The sequence below is a fragment of the Pomacea canaliculata genome, linkage group LG5 (assembly GCF_003073045.1).
Source record: "Pomacea canaliculata isolate SZHN2017 linkage group LG5, ASM307304v1, whole genome shotgun sequence".
Taxonomy (NCBI): domain Eukaryota; kingdom Metazoa; phylum Mollusca; class Gastropoda; order Architaenioglossa; family Ampullariidae; genus Pomacea; species Pomacea canaliculata.
Window position 1 is genome coordinate 27,690,502 of NC_037594.1, and position 21,756 is coordinate 27,712,257.

At 39.5% G+C, this 21,756-nt stretch overlaps 2 protein-coding genes across 4 annotated transcripts; one reads left to right on the top strand and one right to left on the bottom strand.

Moving 5' to 3' along the window:
• Window positions 1-609: 609 nt before the first annotated feature.
• On the bottom strand, window positions 610-3,987 carry LOC112564497. The gene is made up of 4 exons (XM_025239346.1): window positions 3,751-3,987; window positions 2,939-3,121; window positions 2,174-2,304; window positions 610-1,636 (listed from the first exon to the last, which is right to left on the bottom strand). The coding sequence occupies exons 1-4, from the start codon at window positions 3,837-3,839 to the stop codon at window positions 1,563-1,565; spliced, it is 477 nt and encodes a 158-aa protein (XP_025095131.1). The 5' UTR covers window positions 3,840-3,987; the 3' UTR covers window positions 610-1,562.
• A 175-nt stretch (window positions 3,988-4,162) lies between these two features.
• LOC112564496 (protein Simiate-like) lies at window positions 4,163-12,733 on the top strand. Of its 3 annotated transcripts, none has more exons than XM_025239344.1 (5): window positions 4,163-4,342; window positions 5,221-5,272; window positions 6,255-6,381; window positions 10,021-10,167; window positions 11,681-12,733. In XM_025239344.1, the coding sequence occupies exons 1-5, from the start codon at window positions 4,300-4,302 to the stop codon at window positions 11,807-11,809; spliced, it is 498 nt and encodes a 165-aa protein (XP_025095129.1). In that variant the 5' UTR covers window positions 4,163-4,299; the 3' UTR covers window positions 11,810-12,733. The 3 variants fall into 3 exon arrangements, with proteins under 3 accessions (XP_025095129.1, XP_025095128.1, XP_025095130.1); XM_025239343.1 differs by lacking the exon at window positions 4,163-4,342 and adding an exon at window positions 4,659-4,825; XM_025239345.1 differs by lacking the exon at window positions 4,163-4,342 and adding an exon at window positions 4,667-4,821.
• The last annotated feature ends 9,023 nt before the right edge of the window (window positions 12,734-21,756 follow it).

A 21,756-nucleotide genomic window follows, 5' to 3' on the forward strand; every position in this document is an offset into this window, starting at 1 on the left:
CTTGATTTCTTTGGCACCTGTGGCAGAAAGGAAATTGATTGGATCTGCCCCGTCATCTTAATCCAGGTGTCATTATGCCCCAGGTACGCCATTCCAACTTCTGGTCATTATTTTCAGAGTGAATTTTGTTTTGGCTTGTTCTTGTTCTTGATCATTTTTGCCTTCATTCCACTTTATCATTTTAAAATATACAGGAAACTATGTATTATATTTATATTTTCAGCTCGGAAAAATAAAGTGAAAGGTAGTGTATCTACCTGACGCTTTGTCATTATTCAAGTGGTTGTCGGTAGATGTAAATAAATAGTTTACCTAGTTGCTGATAATTCAGATCAGTCCTCCTCACATTCATGGACCAAGATACGACGACAGAAACACAAGGAAACAGCGAATAAAAGTGTTGGTGGGAGTCAAGACAAAGTGGAGAAAAGTTTATCACAACATTTTGTTGGAAGTTGCGATTTTATTTATTTATTTTTTGTTTGTTTGCTGATGCCAGCTGGGTGTGTACCTACTATCCTGTTTTTGGACATAACACTTTCTTTGGACAGAAACACAAAATTGAATACTGTACAATCATTACTGGACGAAACACAAACCCGACCCACAGAGAGTTATAATATATTTAATGCAAAATGTTTATTAGTTGTAGTTACAGTATGTCGACAAATCTACTAACACAATCAAACACTAACCATATGAACACACTATCAGTTACACGGCATTGCCAGGCGACTTTTTTGACTGTTCTATGTATCAATAGGACATGTTATTAATATTTAAATAGAAACTTCGTGTGAATGTAAGAATTGTTTGCCATGTAAACGATCGAAAATGGTCAACAACAAATTTCAAAATTTAATCAAGTGGGAAAGAAGTCAGAGCGATCATTCTATGTAAACCCCTTAGGAACAATATCAATGAAATGCAGTTTTTCAGCTCTGATAATATTTTAATATAATTTGTAACTTGTAATATTCATATTTAAAGTCAAAGTTCACACAGGTCAAAAAATAGCCCAAAGCACACGCACACATAACTATTCTAGTAAATCAAACTTACTCCAAACACTTTGAAGAAGATGTGTCTTTTCTTCTGCAAAAAGAATGTGAGGGCAGGAGACTGACAAGTTTTGAATAGGAGGACAATGCCAAACGTTTCGTTTCTGATACTGTACTGAGGGGCATTTTACCAAGGGTTACACAGATTGCAAGCACGACCTGAGGTCATACATAGACTGTAAGAGAGAATATAATTTTACAAAAGAAGACATCCACTATACTGACGATATGCCAGTTGCCAAGATGCTTATAATCGGTCCTCGCACAAGCACGTAGTTTTTTGTAACTTCTGTTAAGAATAAATTGTCGCAAAAATAAATTCTCCAAGAAAAGAATTAATTTTTTTGTGAGACAAGAGCCAGAAACATGTAATTTATCGCGGCTGAAGCAATTCTAAGCAGCAAGCTTTCCAACAAATGTTTGATTACAGACGGGTATACAAAGAAGCAGAAGTTGATGCCATCCTTTTGCCAGGCATTTTGTGAGCTACCATCACACACTTTAGAAACAGACTGATGGAATCGTCAAGTTGAATAATACTGTCTCGTGATTGGCTGGAATGTAGTGGCTCACACCTGTAAGAAAAAACAAAGCGTCAGATGCTGGCGTCGCTCCACATCTTCGCCAAAGTCTCTGTCTGTTCAGTTTGCTTCTACTGTAGGTCTCAAAGTTGGGTAGTTACAATAAACTTGGACCTCAATCAGCCCGTTAACTTGCTACACTTGAAAAAAAAATCTAGACATTTTCGGAACCTAACATAATAACATTACCAACTCTAGGATCCCGTCCTAGTAATAATAGTGACTATCGCAGTCTGAAGTCCTTATATATATAGAGAGAGAAGGGTGGCGTCAGACATTAACTACTTGAAATGTATTTACACACAGGCTACTTCCATAGATTTTACTTTCTGCTTTAAAAAGTTAAACTATGCTGTTGACCACTTGAAACATGCCTTCCGCTTTACTTTCGTACAAGTGAACCTTTTTCAAGTACATATATAATGTATGTATTAAGATTGTCATACATTTAATGTTTGATATGGTAATCAATGAACGTGTTAAAATTATTAGATTACGACAAAAGATATATATATATATTTTTGCACATACCACATTCGATGGCTATGAAGCTGGAGTTCTTTATGCACCAGAAGGATTGATCCAGCGAATAATTCCCGAATACCCCGTGGATAGCATCAACATAGTAGCCCAACTTTCTGTTGAAGTACGTGACGGTGAACCTTCGAAAATATACAAACTATTTAATTTTATGCTTTGTAAATGTGTAGTTCACTCTGTAAAGCAAGATGTGAGTAAAGGTCATTATCTAGTCAGGGCAGTGCAATTTAATGTAAATAGAAAAATCTTGCACCAGAAGCCCGTGGCCAAGAGCACGGTTGACATACAGGATCCTGCAGCCATCACTTGAGCAACGAGGAAGATGCACTCAAAATGAACTGTAGGAAAAGTCAGGTTTAGTAACACTAAGAGGAGATGTTTGTACGCTGATAATTGTTTTAGCTTTTCTGTTTCAATTTTCGAGATTTTAATTTTTATGAAGTGACATTATGGAAGAACACAGACAAAGAAATCATATATATATATAGAAAGAAATGAAGACAGCCTAGCCAGTCGAATCAGATGGCTACATTATCTGGTGTATCTCTGAAACAAAAATTTCCTTCATAATAGAATTTAATGTAACTTAGTTTGTTCAAACAGTTAGGTCACAATCAACATATAGATGTTAAATAAATAAAGTCTTTAATATGTCATAAAATATCACTATTAATTTAAATTTAAGGTACAGATGTTTTCTTTACAATTATAGAACAGTTATTTTAGCTTTGCGTTTTGTAATTATAAAATATTTACCTGAAAGTATCGTTAAGGTCCGCTGCATCTTCCATCATGTCAATCAAGTAGTGGGAATAGGTGTGCAGGTTTATCTGTATTGTGAAGGTAGGCTGCTTCAGCTTGTTCTCGACTACCAGCGTCACGTTCTTCTTCTGTCGTGGGAAGTCCCCGCCATCTACCCCAGGGGCACATCTGCCTTTTCTGAAAACCCAGAGGGGTTACAAGAAAGGGTGAGCCCTAGTGTTTTTCAGACAGAACTAGACTGTAAGAGGGTTAAACATGCACTCAGGTACACAAGTACACACATTCTCACATGATAGCTATATTTCCACAGTATTGTACATTTACCATCGAGGAGGAAATGTTATGAATAATCACATCCTGCATCGCAGAAGAAAAGTTCATTTATATTATTTCAAAATTTTAAGTTCGTAAAATAATAATAGAAGAAACTAGTCAAAGTAGTTAAAAAATATACGATGCGCATTTCTCAGAAAATGTACAATTTACTTCCTTATTTTGGTTAAACACTGTGATGTTGATGTCAGAGATGGGAAAACATTCTCGTACAATACAATCCGCACAGTGCACATTATTAAATCGAGTTTCTCCATCATGGCAAGAGTTTGTGAAAAGCGCTTACATTATGACATTGTGTGTTGAAGAAGTCGTATTTTGAAAAACTCTCCTTTTGGTAGGAACTTCAGGCCATCATGGTCTATAAATCTAATGTTATCAAAACAATATGTACTAAACTTTACCAATAAACAAAAGAGAGAAAAAAATCAACAGCAACGAAAGGAAAGACAAAACATATATATGAAGCGTACCCGTTCGTAGAAATTGTATGTCCTGCGAGAAAGGTTGATGCTACAAGAAGTAATGCTGCACAGACCACACTGTTGGAACAAAAAGCCATTTTATAGAAATATAGTTTTCACACTCTACAGAAGATACTTTACAGAGGTAACATCAACGTTTGATCAGTTGGTTGTCTGTCACACTAGGAACTGTGTCTAGCGCTCAAATCGTGGACTGATCTTTGGACATGACATTTTGTTTGTCCCATCAAGAGAACATTAGACAGTCTGACACATCAGCAATGATGCGACACTTATATAATTTCCTTTTCACTTGGGCTATCGCTCGAGAAGGATGCATGCCCATTTCTGGGAAGTGGCGCAGTTTCCGTAACATGATCAAATTCCGAACATCATTCAAATCCTATTCCACTACTGTCACTGTTACAATTACTCTGATATAATGACTTCTGCCGGACAGCTGCCTCAATGTGACTCACATCAGCTTGAAGTTGTTGACATCTTTAGTTGTTGAACTATTTTCCGTTCATGTAAATCACTGCTTTGCTGTGCCCGTTGATGTTAATTGTGATTCAAACGTTTAATCGCGATCCACTAGCCAGTAAGTACGGCATCAGATCCATTTCACTCAGGTCAAGGGACAACTGACTGACCACATAAATCTACATAACTTGCAAAGCCATTGCATCTTTATCGTTCATTAACTAAAGCAATAATATTAATAATTAAAAAAAAAAAACTCACACGCTTCATATTTTGTTTAATAGTTTTTAAGAAATATTTAAGTCCGGGTTCGAATAAAGTTTTGCGGTACTGATTAGGGTGAGTGATTTTAGATGGTTTGGTGGTAGACGATCGACAAAATGAAAAGTTCCGATACCTTGACAGAGCCTCGTTGTTATCCTCGGTTATCCCATGTTTAGAGGAGTAGCGTCCCTTTATGAAAAAATGGCGCTGCCCTGTACACCAGCGACTAGGAAATCTGAAGAAGATTTTTCGCAGGATTTAATACAAAAATATGAATCATCGGACGAAAGACCACCAACAGTTGTAGACAGATATTTCAAGAAGAAATATGGAGTCAGTGAGTCCAGTAAAACGTTTGTTTTTGAGAAAACGTTCACGTTTTTGTTTTAAAATTTTAATTAACGAGCGCGTTTACTGCAAGGTATGTAGTAAATAGTTCTGTAACTGGTGGTTTTTTTTTTTTGTTTGTTTTTGTTTTTAATGTATATAAAGATTTCAGATTATGCCATGTGGTTTGATCCACAGGACTATATATCTGCCTGCATTTGAAACTTTGTTCTGTTTGTTTCTACACATTTGAAACATGTTTGTTTGAACATATCTAAAGTTTTTCCATGTAACTGTTGTAAACATACAAGTTTGATATCTTTTCTAGTCAAAGCATATTATGTAATTCTTGTGGCATAAAATAAAACAATGCACATGGAATCTCTATTAAAATATTTTTTTCAGGTATGCAAAAGAAAGAAGGAGAAGACATCTGTATTCTGATCCATTCAAACAGGTGAGCCTTTTTTAACCTAAGGGGAGATGTCATGCTGATTTTAATCAACAGATATAAAAGATTTTTTAAACATATTAATGTCATCCTATAGAGTAAAAACAAATCTCTGCTATCTGTGCAAATATTTGCAAAAACTATAAATAGTGTGTTATAAATGTGAAGATTCGATTTAATTTCTTTTGTTTATTTTTGTTTTTCTTAACTCATGCTGTCTTTTTCTGACTGCTTACATTAAACATAATATGCCTTGTCTATGGCATTTTGGAGACAGATGAAAATTGTAGTGCCACTGTAAGCAGGACAAAATATTGCTATCATCTAGTTCATCCACTTATGACATGAGTTCTATTTCTTTTCCCACTGTGGAATCAGTTGTCCAAGGATTTTGCAGTATTCTCTTTAAAAACAACGGTATCTTCAAAAATTGGCAAAGACAAAAGTGTGCAACAAAACATTAATAAAATTATTTTATCAGTTCATTCGTGATCAGTGTAATCAAAACTTTGTTAAATGTTTTGGAAGACTAAGCAAACGCCATATATAACTCTTCATTAACATTTTTTCATGTGGCTTTCATGATTTACTAATGCTTCTGTGGCTTTATAATTTTTAAATTTGTCTCTCTACATCCATTTAAAGCATCTTTTAAAATTGATCGTTATTTTTTATTATATTAAGCAGTCTAAATACAGCATCCCCTCCCCCCCAAAAAAAAAATTCATGTTACAGGCAACAAATTGCCTTAGTTTCGAATGAATTCATCAGTCTAATAACAATGCTCAAGCCCCACTTTAAAAGATTTATAAAACTGTCTCGAACATGAGGCTTTAATGTTATTATGACATCCTAATATTATCTTTTATTTGCTTTCTGTTTTGTGATATTTTCTCAGACATGAGAGGATTTGTTTTGCAAGTTTTACTTATCCATTAAAGGCAAAGTTTTATTTTAAATAAATGAATTGTTTTCATTTGTGTTTCAGAATTTGCATCGTCACACTAGCTCCATCTCATCCTATTCTAGAAAAGAAGAAGAAAGTTACAGGTGTAAATTTCAATGTTGGTAAAGTAAATCGCTTAGACAACAAGGTGTCTGGAAAGGGCAAAAGGGTAAGTTGCACAAACTTGCAATGCAAACTTTACAAAAATATAATATTTGTAATTTAAAAAAAAAATCAAACAGATTTTCTTCTTAGTCGTGTTTGCCCCTAGTGGAGCATAGAGCTGCAGCAACACCACAGCGAACTTTGGTGGAAATCTCTAGTACTGCATCAACTTCCTGATGGTCTTCCTTTCTGCAGAGTCAAATCCCTTCTCCAATTCCACAAATGTCATGTAGAGAGGGAAAAGCCATGCGATGGACTGTTCAATGATGATTCGCAGTGTAGCAATATGGTCTGTACATGATCTACCTTGCCAAAAGCTTGCCTACTCATGTATAGGGCATTCTCTCTTCAGTCTCTCCAGGATGATTCTAGTCAGCACCTGCTGGAAATGGACAGTAGACATGTGCTAGTTGCTGCACAGTCAGGTCACATTTTTTGTGTAGTGTTACCAGGTAGCCAAGCTTCCAGTCTGCTGGAACTTGCTTCTGCTCCCTAATTTTCTGTAGCAAGGAGTGTAGCATCTCCACTGTGGCTGTTAGGTCTGCCTTGAGTGTCTCTGTAAGAATGCCATCTGAGCCTGCCGCATTGCAGCTTTTCAGAGGCTTGATGGCTTTGATGATTTCTGCCTTTGTTGGTGTGTTTGTGTTCACCTGGAGCTTGGTGGCAATTCATGATAGTGCTAGTACTAGCAATAATAAATACATATACAGAATAAGCACAGAAGAAATGGGGCAGAATTAGAAATTCACATAGTTTTGACAAGTAGTATGTGTATTCTTATTCTGTGTGCTCTGGGAGAATCACATTTCAGTTCTTGAGAGACTTACATTTTGTTTAGGCCAGTACGATAATATGGACTAAACAACTCTAGGTTGTACTGGTCATTATTGTGCACACTTGATTGAGTGTTTTGAACTACAAAAATTAGGAGGCAAATCTTGCAGTGTGCACAGTTCCTCTCTAGAATCAAAGCATCTGCTTTTATATTTTAGTTGCTTATTGATAGGAATAACCAATAACTGCTGCATCACGATTAGCTTCAGTAGCACTTATATTTCCAGAGAAAGGGAGATAAATGCCTGACGTGAGCTAGCATTGGTGTAACTCACTAAACCTACCATTCCATTCTTGTCATTGTGGGGTTGTTCATGCCATCCACTTAAGTTGCCAGGATTTAAAAAAAAATTGCATAAGTACTAAAAATTTGGTCAGTGTAAGTGTATGCAACAACTTAATTTAGATGTGTTTTTTTTATAAAATATGTTACATCCCTTTAATGCCGATTAGAATACTAATCCCTCAGTAATAAAGAATGATAATAAAGAGCTCTTGTTATAGTGTATTTCCCTGATGAAAAACAAGGTCAAAGTACTGTTACCCTAAAAAAAAAAAACCCCAAAAAACAGATATTTTCATTGGCAGTTTGAAAGATTTTGCCACAAATGAGATTTTGTGCAGGTAAAATGTCAGTGACGTTAGGATAGACATACAGTGTTCCCTCGCTACTTCGCGGTTCATATATCGCGGATTCACTACTTCGCGGATTCACTACTTCGCGGTTTTTTTGGAGTGAAGCATCGATCGATATTTTCGTGCTGGGAATTATCGTTTTACAAAATACCATAGATATTTCAACAGGAAAAAGACGAAAAATGTAGCTATATTTGTATTTCTATTAAAATACCATGTTTATTTTGCAGATAGAAAGAAAGAAATAACTGTGTATGAGAAATCCATTGCTATGCGTAAGCGATGAGCCATGATTGGTATCTCCCATCTCGCAGCCAGTTAGCATCAGTTTTTTGGGTTTCTTTGAGTACAGTTATATTTTTTTACACTAATTTGTTATTGTACTGTATTAATACCATGATTACTATATTACTTTACACTCACATGATATTGTTTTACATGTATATATTATTATTGCCTGTATTTCCCTATTTCGCGGAAATTCGTTTATCGCGGCTGATCATAGCACCTATCCCCCGCGATAAACGAGGGAACACTGTATATTTTAATTTTTAAAAATATATATTCATGCCTTGATTGATCAGGAGGATATTATTTTTTTTTTAGCCATTATGATGCATCCCTTTGAGTTGAGATCTGTTTCTTAAAGCAAAGACAAATAGTGACAGCGTGTTTCTTTGATTCTCTAGAACAATGACATGAAAAGTTTATTAGTTTTGATATCTTTCTTTGTATTTTAGTTTTAATTTTTGATTTGTTGAATAAACAACACACAGACTTTTGCAATAGGAACTTTTTTCTATGTTCAGCATTTGAGTAGTTTTTTTATCCAATGTATACTGAGTAAGATTGAAAGGTATATATCCTGTCTATCCCTTTTTGGACATTCCTTGCTTATCCCTAAAAATTTGTTATTAGGATTCAGTTTATGCTTCTTTTGCAAGAAAGGTAGATTTACTGAATTTTTAGTCTCCCGCCTGCTGCTGTTTTGGCTGGGCCAACCTTACACAGCTTATTTACTGGATGTTTCCCCACCCATAATACTATTGGGCACCCTCTTGAAAGTTGGTTGGCTGGCTGCTTTGTTGGGAAGTGCTTGCACCTAGAGGTGACTTTGTTCTATGAGGGTTGAGGGATGGGGATGGGAAACTGGAGTATTCGGGAAAACGCCTCTGACCACAAGCCCTGCAAACAGGTGTCACATACAGAGTGTCTAAAGATGGGATCTGAACCCAGGGCCTCTCATCAATGGTGACAAGCGAGTGTTGTAACCTCCACTATACTAATGGACACCTCCTTGTGTGAAAGCGTGTCCGAGCCATATTTATATCATATTGAAGGCTGTTATTGTAAAATATTTTTATAGTGCTTTGTTATATAATGTAACGAGGCAAGCTCTGGGCTGGAACCCAAAGGGATGGTGCAGGGTTGGGAGGCCCAGACAGACGCCAGTCCACAGCGACGTGGAAGCACTTAGACCCAACTGGAAAGGGACACCCAGAACTTAGAAAGTGCTAGTTTCCCTAAAATTTCTTGCTTTTTTAAGGGACAAAATAGTTTATAAACTACATGTATCTTTCATTTTGAGTTGGCGTTGATAATAATCTGATAGGGGAAGCAAAATGGTGACTTTCTACAGTCACATGGGTAGAAAACTTGATAACTCTAATGTTTGTACAGCCAGCCAGTGCACAAACCTCCTTGAAATGTTTTAACAGTGGGCATAATACTGTCTTCATTATTTCTTAAATTTTGTTTTCGTTTGTGCGTTTGTCTCTTTTTTTTCATTTTTCATCTTGTCAGTTGCCTTTTTATTGCCTGGCCCCCTTTATCCTGATTTCCTTTGTCTTTCTAGCCTTATCCATGATCAGTATTTTTGTTCTTGGATAAGTATAATATCAATGTCACTTTTTCCATTAAAGTTTTGTGACTAATTTCCACTAAATTCAGGCTTCATGTGTTACAGCAAACTTTTCCTATTTAACTATGTGCAGAGCTTTTCAGTCTTCTTAAAGTTTTTTTATTTATACTTTCAGGATGCCACTCCATATTCACAGAAAGATTGTCTAAATACTGTAATATAAATTTGCAATTGATGCACTTTCAAGAACAAACTGGTTTATTCTATGTAAACTTCTTTGATACCTTATCACAATAAGATAAACTGTTTCAGGGGGCCCAGTGGCTAGGACCCAGTTCAACGCTTTGCAGCTTGTCATGTGAAGATGGCAGCATATATGATGTATGCAGTGGGATCAAAGGTCAGCTTATTGAGGTCAATGAGGCCTTGATTCACTCTCCACACCTAATCAATGAAGAAGTAAGTAGTATGTGTAGTATAGAAATGCTTTCCCTGGTATCTACACTTTTATAGGAGTCTTTAACATATATTACTTGATATATGACTGTTACAAATGCTTTTCTCTCTCTCTCTTATAAATGTATGCATGCACACACAGAGACGTGATAATATGATCCCTAAAGAGAGGAATATCGAAATGGAAGTTTTCATCAAAACTGGGGTTAATCTTTGTTTCTTTTTGAGACCTAGGGCTAAGTTACAATTGATATAAAATTGTTAATTGGATGCTGTACCTACAAAGTTGTGCGAGGTCAAGTAAAAAAGCTGTCAAGTGTAGAATAAATTTAATAGCTACAGCAACACAGACAATGGCAATCAATAACAGTGTAATTTAGGACCATTAGTATCACTTCACATTTTTAAAAGATCTTTTATTGCACATGTGGCTATCAGATTCTTGATGCTGTGCCTCAAAACATTTCCAGTGCCCTTTCGTACTAGTACCAATTAAATCAAGAATCAGACTGCTTATCTTGCAAAAGACATTACAGCCTATAGTCAAGTGCCCTGGGATTAAAGCTATTGAGATTATCATTGCAATGTTTTATTGAGTTAAATGAAATAAAATTGATTAAATTTCTGTTTAGGATGAAAGGCTACTGCTCCAGTATCAGTTGTCCAAACATGATCTGTTTCTTTTCTAGCCTTGTCTGCCCCACAAATTGTTCTTTTTCCTGAATTGATTGGTGTTCAATGTATATTGCAAATTAAAATGCACTTTTTGTGTTAAGGTAAATGCAAGTGACGAATCTTCTTAAAATAAGTTAAAAGGTGAAGATGGAGTTTTACAGATGCTTGTAGAAAAGTCTTTTTTGAAGAAATATTGATTGATTTTGTAGACACTTACTCAAGACAGAATTTTTAGAAATGTACAGTAATTTAGTAGATCATTAATCAGAGGTAAATTTTTTCTTGTCTTAAGTTCATTCAGACACATAATTAAATTAGTAACTCAGTAAGTAAAAATGTTTTGTTGACTCTTGTTTATTTTACTATTGTGTCAACACATTTTAGAACAGATGATTGCAATATTGAGTCTAAACACTGCAATTTGTGACCTTTGCCTTTGGTGGCCGAGCTGTATGCTGCAAATGTAGTCTTTATTGTTGTACTGATTCTGTTTAGTTTTCTTTAGCAGACACACATTCATGTGACCTTATAAAGTCAACTTAGCTGAAGTAACTTGAAGAAAATATAGTTTAAACTTTAAGAAGAAATTATTGTTCCTTTTTTTCTTGCTCTTTCCATTTTCCTTTCATATCTGCTGTGGTAGAGTTAAAAGGATTGCGCATCACATTTATAGACGAACGTGACATTCTGATTATTACTGTTACATCCCAAAATAAACTGCACAGAAAGTGACATTTCCAAGTCTTTCTATTTTTGTTTTCAGAATAAATAGAAACATGAAGATATAGTCCCAAGTATTAATTTGAACTTTATGGAAGCTTATTTCTGTCTCCTGTTGCAGCCGCTTAATACTGGTTACATTGGCATTCTTCTGCCGCCATTAAAGGAACACCAACAAGAGACTGAACGGCTACTAACAGAAGATCAGTACCAAGAGGTCTTGCGAGAACGCCAGTCGGCTTGTACGTAAGCGAATGACATAAGGACGACCATGTGAAGGTAGCGGGGAATAGGAGAAAACTGCGCTTTATTGACAAGAAAATAATGATGTGAGCTGTGGAGACGTTCTTCCTGTGAGGTGCCTTTCAAATGCTGCCGCTCCACTGACAGTTTTGTGTAGCAAGAACAATTTTAGACCACCTCATGGCAACATATCCACGAAAAACAAAGTTTTGACAGACTTAATATGGGTGTTTAGGTGTCGTATCAACGCTGCAGGATGCCCTTTGGGAACTGGTGATCCTGGCCAGTTCTTTAGTTCTAGTAAAGCTTTGAGCGAGGTTAGTGTGGTAATCAGATTGTACGTGAATGGCATGTCTTTCCGGACAAGTGAGCATGGTCGGTGTGCAAGGGAGGGAATCCGTGAGTGGTGTCGGACCCTTTTAATTTTGCTTGAGTGGTATAATTCTCGAGTGAGGTTTGAGTGGCAGCGACGTACTAGAAAGGCTGTGCATGCTATCCCTATACTCCAGTCAAACTGTGACGTTTGTCTGTTCTAATGAGTGGCATCGGTCTGTTCTAGTGAGTGGCATCAGTCTGTTCTAACACGGGTGTGAAAGGCATCGCAGTCCTTACGCTGCACCCTGGGTTTTGTGTGTGTGTTTGTGGGTGACGTGGCCTTGTGACCCTTCACCTTACAAGTACCAGGGTCATCTTGGTGCTCGTTGTGAGGAAATGACTGATAGCCCGTTCGTGTGACACTGACTGCCTTGCCGTCAGCGTGTTCTTGTGATTTGTCGATTCTTGTCGCCATTTTTGTGAGGTATTGATCCGTGGTCCTCGCCCTGCCCTGGTGATGGAGGCAGTGAAGGTCACCAGGGTAGAGAAACCTTGCGCTGTGCACGCACATCGTCTCCGGGACGGCAAGCCACAGGAGTCACAGAGGCCTGACTGCGTAAAAAAATTAAAATCCCTAATTTATAAATCAGGTACGACAGAACTGTGTACGTGTGTGCATGCGTGTGTGCGCGTGCCTGCCTGCCTGGCAGTACAGACATCCCCCAGACATGTCCGTTTGTGTTGTTGCTAATTAGTGATAGGTTGGCGATTGCACTACAAGGCAGAGCGACGTGGCCAAACTTCTCCCGTGACAGGCACTCACGAGAAGCATGATCTAATCGGCCCCAGCATCAGGTTGCCGAGCAACTCATCGATCTAACCCTTGTTGAGCACGAGCTACTTCAGTGCACTATACGTGCCTTGAGCTGTGCGCTGTGATGCTAGTTGTGTGCTGTGGTGCTACTTAAACTGTGTAGTGAGGTGTGACGTGCGCTTTGTGCTGTGGTGCTACTTAAACTGTGTCGTGAGGTGTGACGTGTGCTTTGTGCTGCAGTGCTACTTTGTGTGGAGTAGTTTGTTTTAAAGCGAATTTTAGAGCCTGTTGGAGGTGACTGTTGATTTAATGTCTGCAGTATGTGTATATATGCAAGGTTTCTTCAGTGTGAACTGATGCTGTAACATCGTGTGCCTTTGCAGCATTCTCCCCACCTCCCTCGCTCCCGTCATCAGCGGCAACAATCCATCGTCTTAGATAATAAAGGTCATATTCATACTGATAATATGTTTACTAGTTTGCATGTCCGTGTGTGCGCGCGTGTTTACACTTGCGTTCCGCGCATTGAAATTAGCTGCAGGATTAGATTATTTCAAAACATTCTGAAACATTTAATTTCATGTCAGTTTCGCGGGATAACAATATTTTAAATGATGTTACCATCAGAAATCGCAGTATGTTTTGTGTTGCATTGCCGTGGCTGTCCATGTCATAGCATCGCCATTCACAGCAGGCCTCTTTTCACTTCTGTCACTCAACTCTTCCTTTCGCATTCGTCTACCGTGACAGATGGACTGAACATGCTGATTAATGGCAGACGTCACCGTGATTCACATAATTGCAGTTTGAACCAGCCAGCCGTAAACAAGCGAGTTTGTGCTTTGGACAGGAAAACAGAACAATAATTCGTGTTTTTCTTTTAATCTGAATGAGCCGGGCTTTTTATTTTTAACTCTAACCACCACCCCACACACCCGCGCGAAGTCTCGGCAAACTAAGGTACCCGACCACACCATGCAATTAAAACTAGCAGACAAATGAGCATAACATCTAGTTAAATTGTTTGTGTGCCCAGGGCAGTGCATGATGTCACCTGCTGAACGTCACGGCACCGAGGTCTGAGGCAGGGGAGACAATCTCGAATGTGACGCACCGACACTAACAGCTTCACACACCTTGCAACCCGGATGGGCAGGCCGTGCATCAAGGGAACCATTACTCACATCAAACTGCACGGGACACCGTGGCTTCTCACACTTTGCAATGGTGTCCCGGGTGAAAGGGCCGGCAACGTTTATTTTCGCTGTTGGAAAACGTCGATTCGATGGGGTAGATAGCCACTCGCTTAAAAAAAAAGTTTGACCTAGTCACGTGACAGAATTCCGATCGTGCCCGTCCAAGTGTTCACCTTTAACACGGCAGATAATCGCCGACTAAAGGCTCTTGTTCTCCTGTGACACCCTGACAATTTCCGGTTCCCTGCCCCTGACGAGAGACGTTTCTAGAGAAGGGGAGATAAATACTGCGGTAGTTTCGGCCACCACGTGACTTTCTCTCTCTAATAGAGTATTTTCTGAAATTACGTCCCTGTTAAAATTGGCACTGCGTAGTAGATTATTTAAAAAGTAAATGGTCGAGCCGTGCGTAACATAAGAGGGTAAAATACACTTTAAAGATAAAGATACGAGGGAACAATAAATGTCAGCAACCTTGCTGCAGACGAAAGAAACATGCCTGCCAAAAACTGGCAAGAATCGGACCATCATCATCATCAGCAGCAGCAGCAGCATTTGGTCTCCATCCCCGCTCCTGTGAACAGGTGGTATATTCAGAGGTAGGTATGCCCTGACACAAGATCTGAACCCGGAGCCTGCCGATCCCCGCTGCAGTGGTGAGTGATGACAAGCAAGCCTTCTGCCACCCCGCTACCACACCATCCCCTTCCCCTTTAATCTCTGAAGACCTTGCGATAACGTTTCTGACATTCTGCTCGAGATTTCGCGATGAAAAATCTCGAGTTTTATTCACAAGGTCAACCCTCGGCAGAATCGCCTCGTAGATGAAGCAGATGCCCGTAACTCGGCCTGTGTGTGTGGAGGAGGGGAGAAGTAGAACATTTGAGATAAAAGTGGTTAATCAAACAACCGGGGTGGTGGTGGTGGAGGGAGTCACACGAGAGACATTTCTTTTTAAACGAGACATTAACGTTATAACACGGGAGATAACTCTATTTAAAAAACGCTCATCAACGACAACCCGTTTATAGTTGGATGTTTCCCAGGGTTCATCTTATCACGATACTGTCACTTTTGGGCGCTTTAGCCAATCAGATTATGAGAATAATTTAAGGCGTGGGTTTTTGAGAGTAAAATTGGTGATGACGTCACATTACCCGGTTATTGCGACCCGTAACTCCACTAACCTTGGAACGACCTACAAAGATAAAGGGAGGCAGCCCCGAGGAGAAAGCAGACAAATCTCACGTTGCCACTGCCGTGACACAGTCTCCTCCTCCACCTCTCTCCCCCCCCAACCTTTCTTTTACATTTTAAAGGGGTCGTATTTTTTCCCACGTCCGTGGCTTGTCACGCTCCTACGGCTACGTGAACAAGGGACGCGTGACGTGAACAAGGGACACGTGACGCCGAGGGTTTCACTTCCTCATATCGGGTCCTACTATGACTTGAAGAAAAATAGAAATTAGAATGAAGATGTCTTGGTTTGTTCAGGAATCACGCTGCTTGATTACTATGATAAATTATTTTGAGATAATAATATATTTGAGATAATAATATATTTGAGATAATAATATGTTATTATTTAAGACAATATCTTCGACAATCTTGTTTGCCCTTGTCCTCTCGAGATCGCATCAGTTCCCTAGGGACATTGGCGATCTTGACACCAGGTCTCACCATCTCTCCCGGTTCTTTACTCTTATTTGTTTTGCTTGTTAAATGTCAGGCACTTTCATTTTTAGATGATTGCCAAATTCTTGTCTGCCTCTTCTCGTGATTCCCTGCTCGTTCTGTGCAAGTCCTGACGATCTTGAGGTGTGTCCGCACACCCGGTTCGCGAGTTCCTTACCAGTAGCGGACACACCTTTGAAGCCCGGATGGTGGGTAGGTGACAGTATACTGGACAAGTCTGATGGCACGAGAGGAGAAACAGAGCAGACACTGCTAAAGAAGAAGTGCCTAGCGACATCCAGCTCACAACCGCTAACAGACACATGCACGTGGGCTGGGACTAGCTCCACCTCGTCCTGGAGACCGCATCGTCAGCCCACAAACCACGTGACTACCGCATGAACGCACGCACGTACGACTTACCAAAAAATTGGAATCGTCACCTCCAGCTATCATAGCAAGCTTCGCCGAACGATTTGAATTACATGACATGGCACTTCCGACTTTGTGGAGATAGGAAAGTGGTGGGGAGGTACTGTGGGAAGGGAGGTAGGAAGTGTCTGGAGAAGAGGATAATTTATCTTCGAATTTTGTCATCTTGAAATAGTTTTTTTTTAAAGAATTCTTTCAACCCGAGCAACTAATTGCAGCCGTAGAGTGAGGTCAACCAAGCCACGAGGCAGGAGGACTTGGTCCACAAAGACTTGAATTCATGCCTGAACACTAATTCTGTCAGGAAGACAGCAAGTGTGCCACTTCCGCTTTTCTATTTTCGGGGTGGGAAGTTGTCAAATGGGTGGAGAGATAACATGAGAACATTCTTCGCACGAGGTTTGAGATGTAAACCCCACTCGGCTATCAAAGAAGTGACGATGCACACATCAGTTTAAGGACAATTAGTTTGTCATAACTCACGGCCTTACACTCGAAACACCTGCACGAAGGAGCTCGACTCCCTTCACCTGCCTGCCGCTTCCTTCCTAAAATAAAAGAGAAATAATCTGCCAGGTGCGCACGCAGCCGGAAAATCCATTTGACATGATGCAGGTACATTAATATATTTCTGTCAAGGAGCATGACTTGCAGCACTGCCTGAGTCGGGTCTCAGCACTGAACTCTTCCTTCCATGTGGTATCTGTCTTGATTATTCCGAATTTCCTTCCTTCACTTGCTGTTTGATCCACACCAGAAAGTGTTTGTACTGTCAAAGAGTAAAATATCAAAGGGGGAAGTGCACATACTATTTTCTGAAGACAGCCACGTGGCAATGTACTTCCTTTATACCTCCTCCCCATCTCTCTCTTTCTCTCATTTTGGCCGTATTCTGATTCTAAATTTGTTCAGACTATAACTTGTAAATACACTGACCACACGAGAATAGGAAAGCGAGATGTTAAACCCTCATTTATCTGGCCAGCTTTTTGTGAGTGCAATTTGTACCTCCTCTTCCTTCCTGCCTTTTCCTTTCCCTACTCTGCAGTCAGGTATACACTCCCCTGCTGGCTAGACTCGGAGAAAGTATGCTGTGTCACACGGGTTTCGAACAGCGCACCTTTTACTTTCATTACACCATCCATCGCACCCTCTCCCTCCATCAAAAAACAAACAAAGCAAAACGAAACAACTCTTTATAATCGCTTGGATGATATTTCCACCTAGTTTATGACTACGAACTCATATTTACGGGGCATTTGTCCATGCAGGCAACAACCAAAAACTAGGGAGTTGGGAATGAAAGAAAAAGGAAGGCTTGTTTCAAACTTCCCGTCTATATCTTACATTTCCACATACACCCTGCAGGGAGCCTAGTTGCCGAGATACGGTCGTACTTGCAAAAGTCAACGGACGAGGGGAGATTATAAGGCAGGCATCCATCTGCCCCACGACGACTGATGCGGGAGGCTGGTGACGGCGAGGGCGCGCGCGGGTTTCAGTCTCACGCGGCAGCCGCGCGGCGTGTACATTGTTATCTAAGCCACTCGATAACACACAATCACCGACATGTTTATGGGCGCGCGATCTCTCCTCCACTCAGCGCCGCTGTTGACTGCTAGTGATGATAAATCGAGCACTTTTGTGTGACGGCTGCCTTCCCCAACCTTCTTTTGACAGTTCTCCATGTTGTAGCTCAGCCCTCCATCTCCTGCCCCACCGTTCCCCCAAGCAAGAAAGAGGGGAAGAAGAAGGAGAGAAAAAAAAAAAAAAAAAGAGGGGGAAAAAGATAACTGCTAAGAGTTCAGATAGGTCATTTCCTGCATACCGTTAGCTAAGGACACCAGTTCTTTGGAACGTAATTTTTCCTCCATTTTCTGCGCAGTTACGAAGGTGGTTGTGGTTGGTGGTAGGGAGGCGGTGGGGGTGGGGAAGGGAAGGAGATGCTTAAAGAAAACTCGGAAGGTGTCTTCTTGGATGCCAGTGGTGACTAAACAGTTTCACTTTCCAGTGCGCTTTCTCAACTACTGTTAACACTATTTCTACAAATTGAACTCATTTTTACTGACCTCTCATTTTCATGTATTTAAAAGTGTAAGAGCAGTGCTCATCTGCCGGATTGATGACAACAGCAAAGTTCGCTTTCTTTATCCTTTCTCCGCACCTTTCTCTATATTACCTGGCGTAAACAAGACGTGGACTAGGCAGGGCGCTTATTCCCTCCCCTGCTTCACTAGCAAAGCCGTGCTTATGTCCCTTACAGGTCAATGATGGTCACTTTGCAGCTTTAGGTACTCCTGCTTTCCCTCGTCTGACGAGCATCAACAAGTCATGAGGCTGAAGGAGGGTGTGTGTGAGAGAGGAGGGGAGTACTAGATGTGCACAAACTTCCAAGCTTACCCTCCACCCACAATCAAAAACAAAAACAAAAACAAAAAATAACAAAAAACAAACAAAAATGTTTGCCAAACTGAAACCGCACGGTTTAAAGATTGACCCTGTGGGTCCGTCAGGGTCAGCCGAAATAAAAAAAATTCGCTGTGAGCTGATTTTCACACAAAACAGTTTGGATGCGACCAACTTCTGTCATTTGACCATGAAAGAGTTTTCGTGTAAACAGTTTTTTTTTTTTTTTTTTTTTTTAAAAATAAGAACTATTTAAAATTAGCTGCTTAAACGTGAGCGGGCTGTTAACACTTTTTAGGTTTTAAAGTATAAGTGGCTGTTTTTCATTCGTTTTTCTTACAAATAATGGACACAGCTAAGGATGGCGAACAGGATGCATTTAAAGAGGCAATAACAGTTTTAAAGCGCAGGCAGCGCGCGTGATAAAAGCTTTAGTGCACGGGGAGTGACAGGATACTTTCCCTCAGGCGTCAGAAAGTCCGATTCACTTAGAAATTCCAAAGACTCCCATAAGCAGGCGACGCCAGAACTATGCACGTGCGGGACGGAAGACGTGAGAGGGTCTTAGAGCGCGCGCGCGAGAAAATAAAATCCTGCAGCTGGAGCAGGACATGCGTCATGATGATTAATAACGCGGGGACAGCTTTCTTTCACTGGCTTTCCAGCGGATCTGATGGTAGAGGCAGGTGAAGGTGGGCAGGTACCGAAGGAGTTTCGCCGTCAAGCTGTCTCCCAACACGTGCTGTAGAAAATAAAGTTGCTATGACGACGAGCGTTTTGGCCTGCCCGCTTCACAACTCGCCTTAAAAACATTTATCAACATTCCAGACTAAACGCGTGATTAAGTGGTTGGAAGATGCGTTTTGTACTAGGACAACATTCCCTTCTACCTTTTTTTTTTTTAATGTTAAGCTGCAGTACTCGTAATGAAAGTGATGGATAGAAGGAGGAGCAGGGAAGGACAGAGAGACCGAAGGAGGAAAGGGAGAGATCGTGAGTGGCGTTCAGCCTCTGACTTGAACTTTAGTCAAGATTCAAGATATTTATTCTTTGTCCGCTCTAACGAAATGGGGTATGGACTATGTAATAAAACTACACTAATAATAAAATAAAAACTACATTGAGAGTATGATAAAAGTACATCAAGAATAGAGTAAAAATACATTAAGAATATACTAAAATACATTGAGAATGTAATAAAAAGTACATTTGTACAGGATTTTGTCATATTATTATCTCTTTTCCTCTTATAGCTGATCTCTTCCCCACCATTACTTTACCACCATTTTAATTGCCATCTTTGTGTCAGTTTTACACTTTTTGTCATAATAATAAAACCTAGTTCTCCTTTTTTTCTGTCTCTATCACTCGCTCTGTCCATCTCTTTTTTTCTCACTCATTTTCAACATAAGTTATCATCATGCATTATTAATCATCATCATCTTCACATCAATATCATACCTCTTACCAAAATAATAAAGTCTTTCTCATTGTCTCTGTCTCACAATTTCTCCAATCCTCACTCAGTTTTTGAACAGTAGTTTTCATTATCCACCATTGCTCTCGCATCATTCTGTTCATAATTATAATAAAATCTCTTTTTCTCCTATTTTGTCCTCACCTTCCACACTCTGCCTCTCATCCTTTTTTCGCTCTTTCATATCATCACCTTCTGTAAACATCGTAGGTAATACAGATAATACGCATTTTTAATATGTATATTTTTTTCAAACGAATGGAAAGGCTGACTTTTATTACACATTTACGTTCAGTAATGAATGACAGTTGGCTAACTTAAACAACAATTTCGTATTTTTAATGGAGAAACGCCTTTGGGATATACAGTCATTAGCATTCTTAATGAAGGGTGTGATACTTCTACGTTCAAAAACAAGTTTGTCATTTTGAAAGACATACCGGAGCTCGTATCCTGTATCCGACAAAACCTGCAGACTCTTGTGTATCCTGGAATGTTTTCTTGTCTGTCATTCACTGACCAGGAAGTTGTCTTATAAAATGTGAAATTGTAATAAAGGGAGATAAACAGACACCAGCAAAGTTTTCAAGTTATTTTCTATAATAAATTATCTTTGTCAAATGTTATACTTCAAATACATTTATTTTGTTTCTATTTCTGGAGCAGAAAATTTGAATGTATGTAACGAGCATGTATTCACACCTGCACCTTTCTGTTGAAACATTCACCTGTGACACTCTGTTGTCTGATTAGTCTGGAGTCCACAGTCCGAGATTCCACAGCACAGCTGACGAGCTGACGAGCCACCTTCCTCTAAAGATGTGACTAATGTTCTACATCGACTACTTGGCAGTCTACTTTCATTTTGTTACATCAATCAACTTCAATAAAGGACTTCACGCTCGAGTCAGCTTCCTTCAATGTCCACAATACCTGTTCCATGATACAAGTTAAGTAGGTTGCTATGGTGACCACCTCCCAATAGAAATCTTATGCCGTCAGGTTTTATTTATTAATTATTTTTTGGTGGCTTTGCTCCATTTGTTGGACACACATTTAGCTTCAACACTCAATGATTTAACAAGTGAACGACCAGTGATCAGGGGTGCAATAAAATGCACAAGTTCAAATTTTTGTCTTTCTCTCTCTCCCTCCCCCTTCACACACCATGCACTCTCTTTCTCTCTTTCTCTCTCACACACACAAACACAGATTATTTGACAATCAGATGAAGCACATACTGCCCTGGAATATAAAGAAACCAAAACGCTCAAGAGGATTGGAAGACCTTGGCTCAAAGGTGGTGTGTAGAAAATGGAGACTTTAGTAAATAAACAGTTCAGAGGTACTGCTTGGTTCCTTCGAGTGAAATGAGCATATGCCGTATACATTTTTTTCTCCAGCATTTACGCACCATCGTCCCATCTCATTCATTCATTCTAAAAAAGAAAAAGTCAACAAAAGAAAAATGGAAGGGGTTGGGAAAGAACAAAATAACAACAGAAAGAAAGAAAAGTCGAAAGATAGTTCTTCGTCTCTCTTTTTGAGGTTTCCTGAAAAAGAACATAAGCAGCTTTTCCATTTTGGAGAAAAAGAAGCAAGGTGTTTTTTGTAATGTATGGCCCGCTGTCCGAATCACT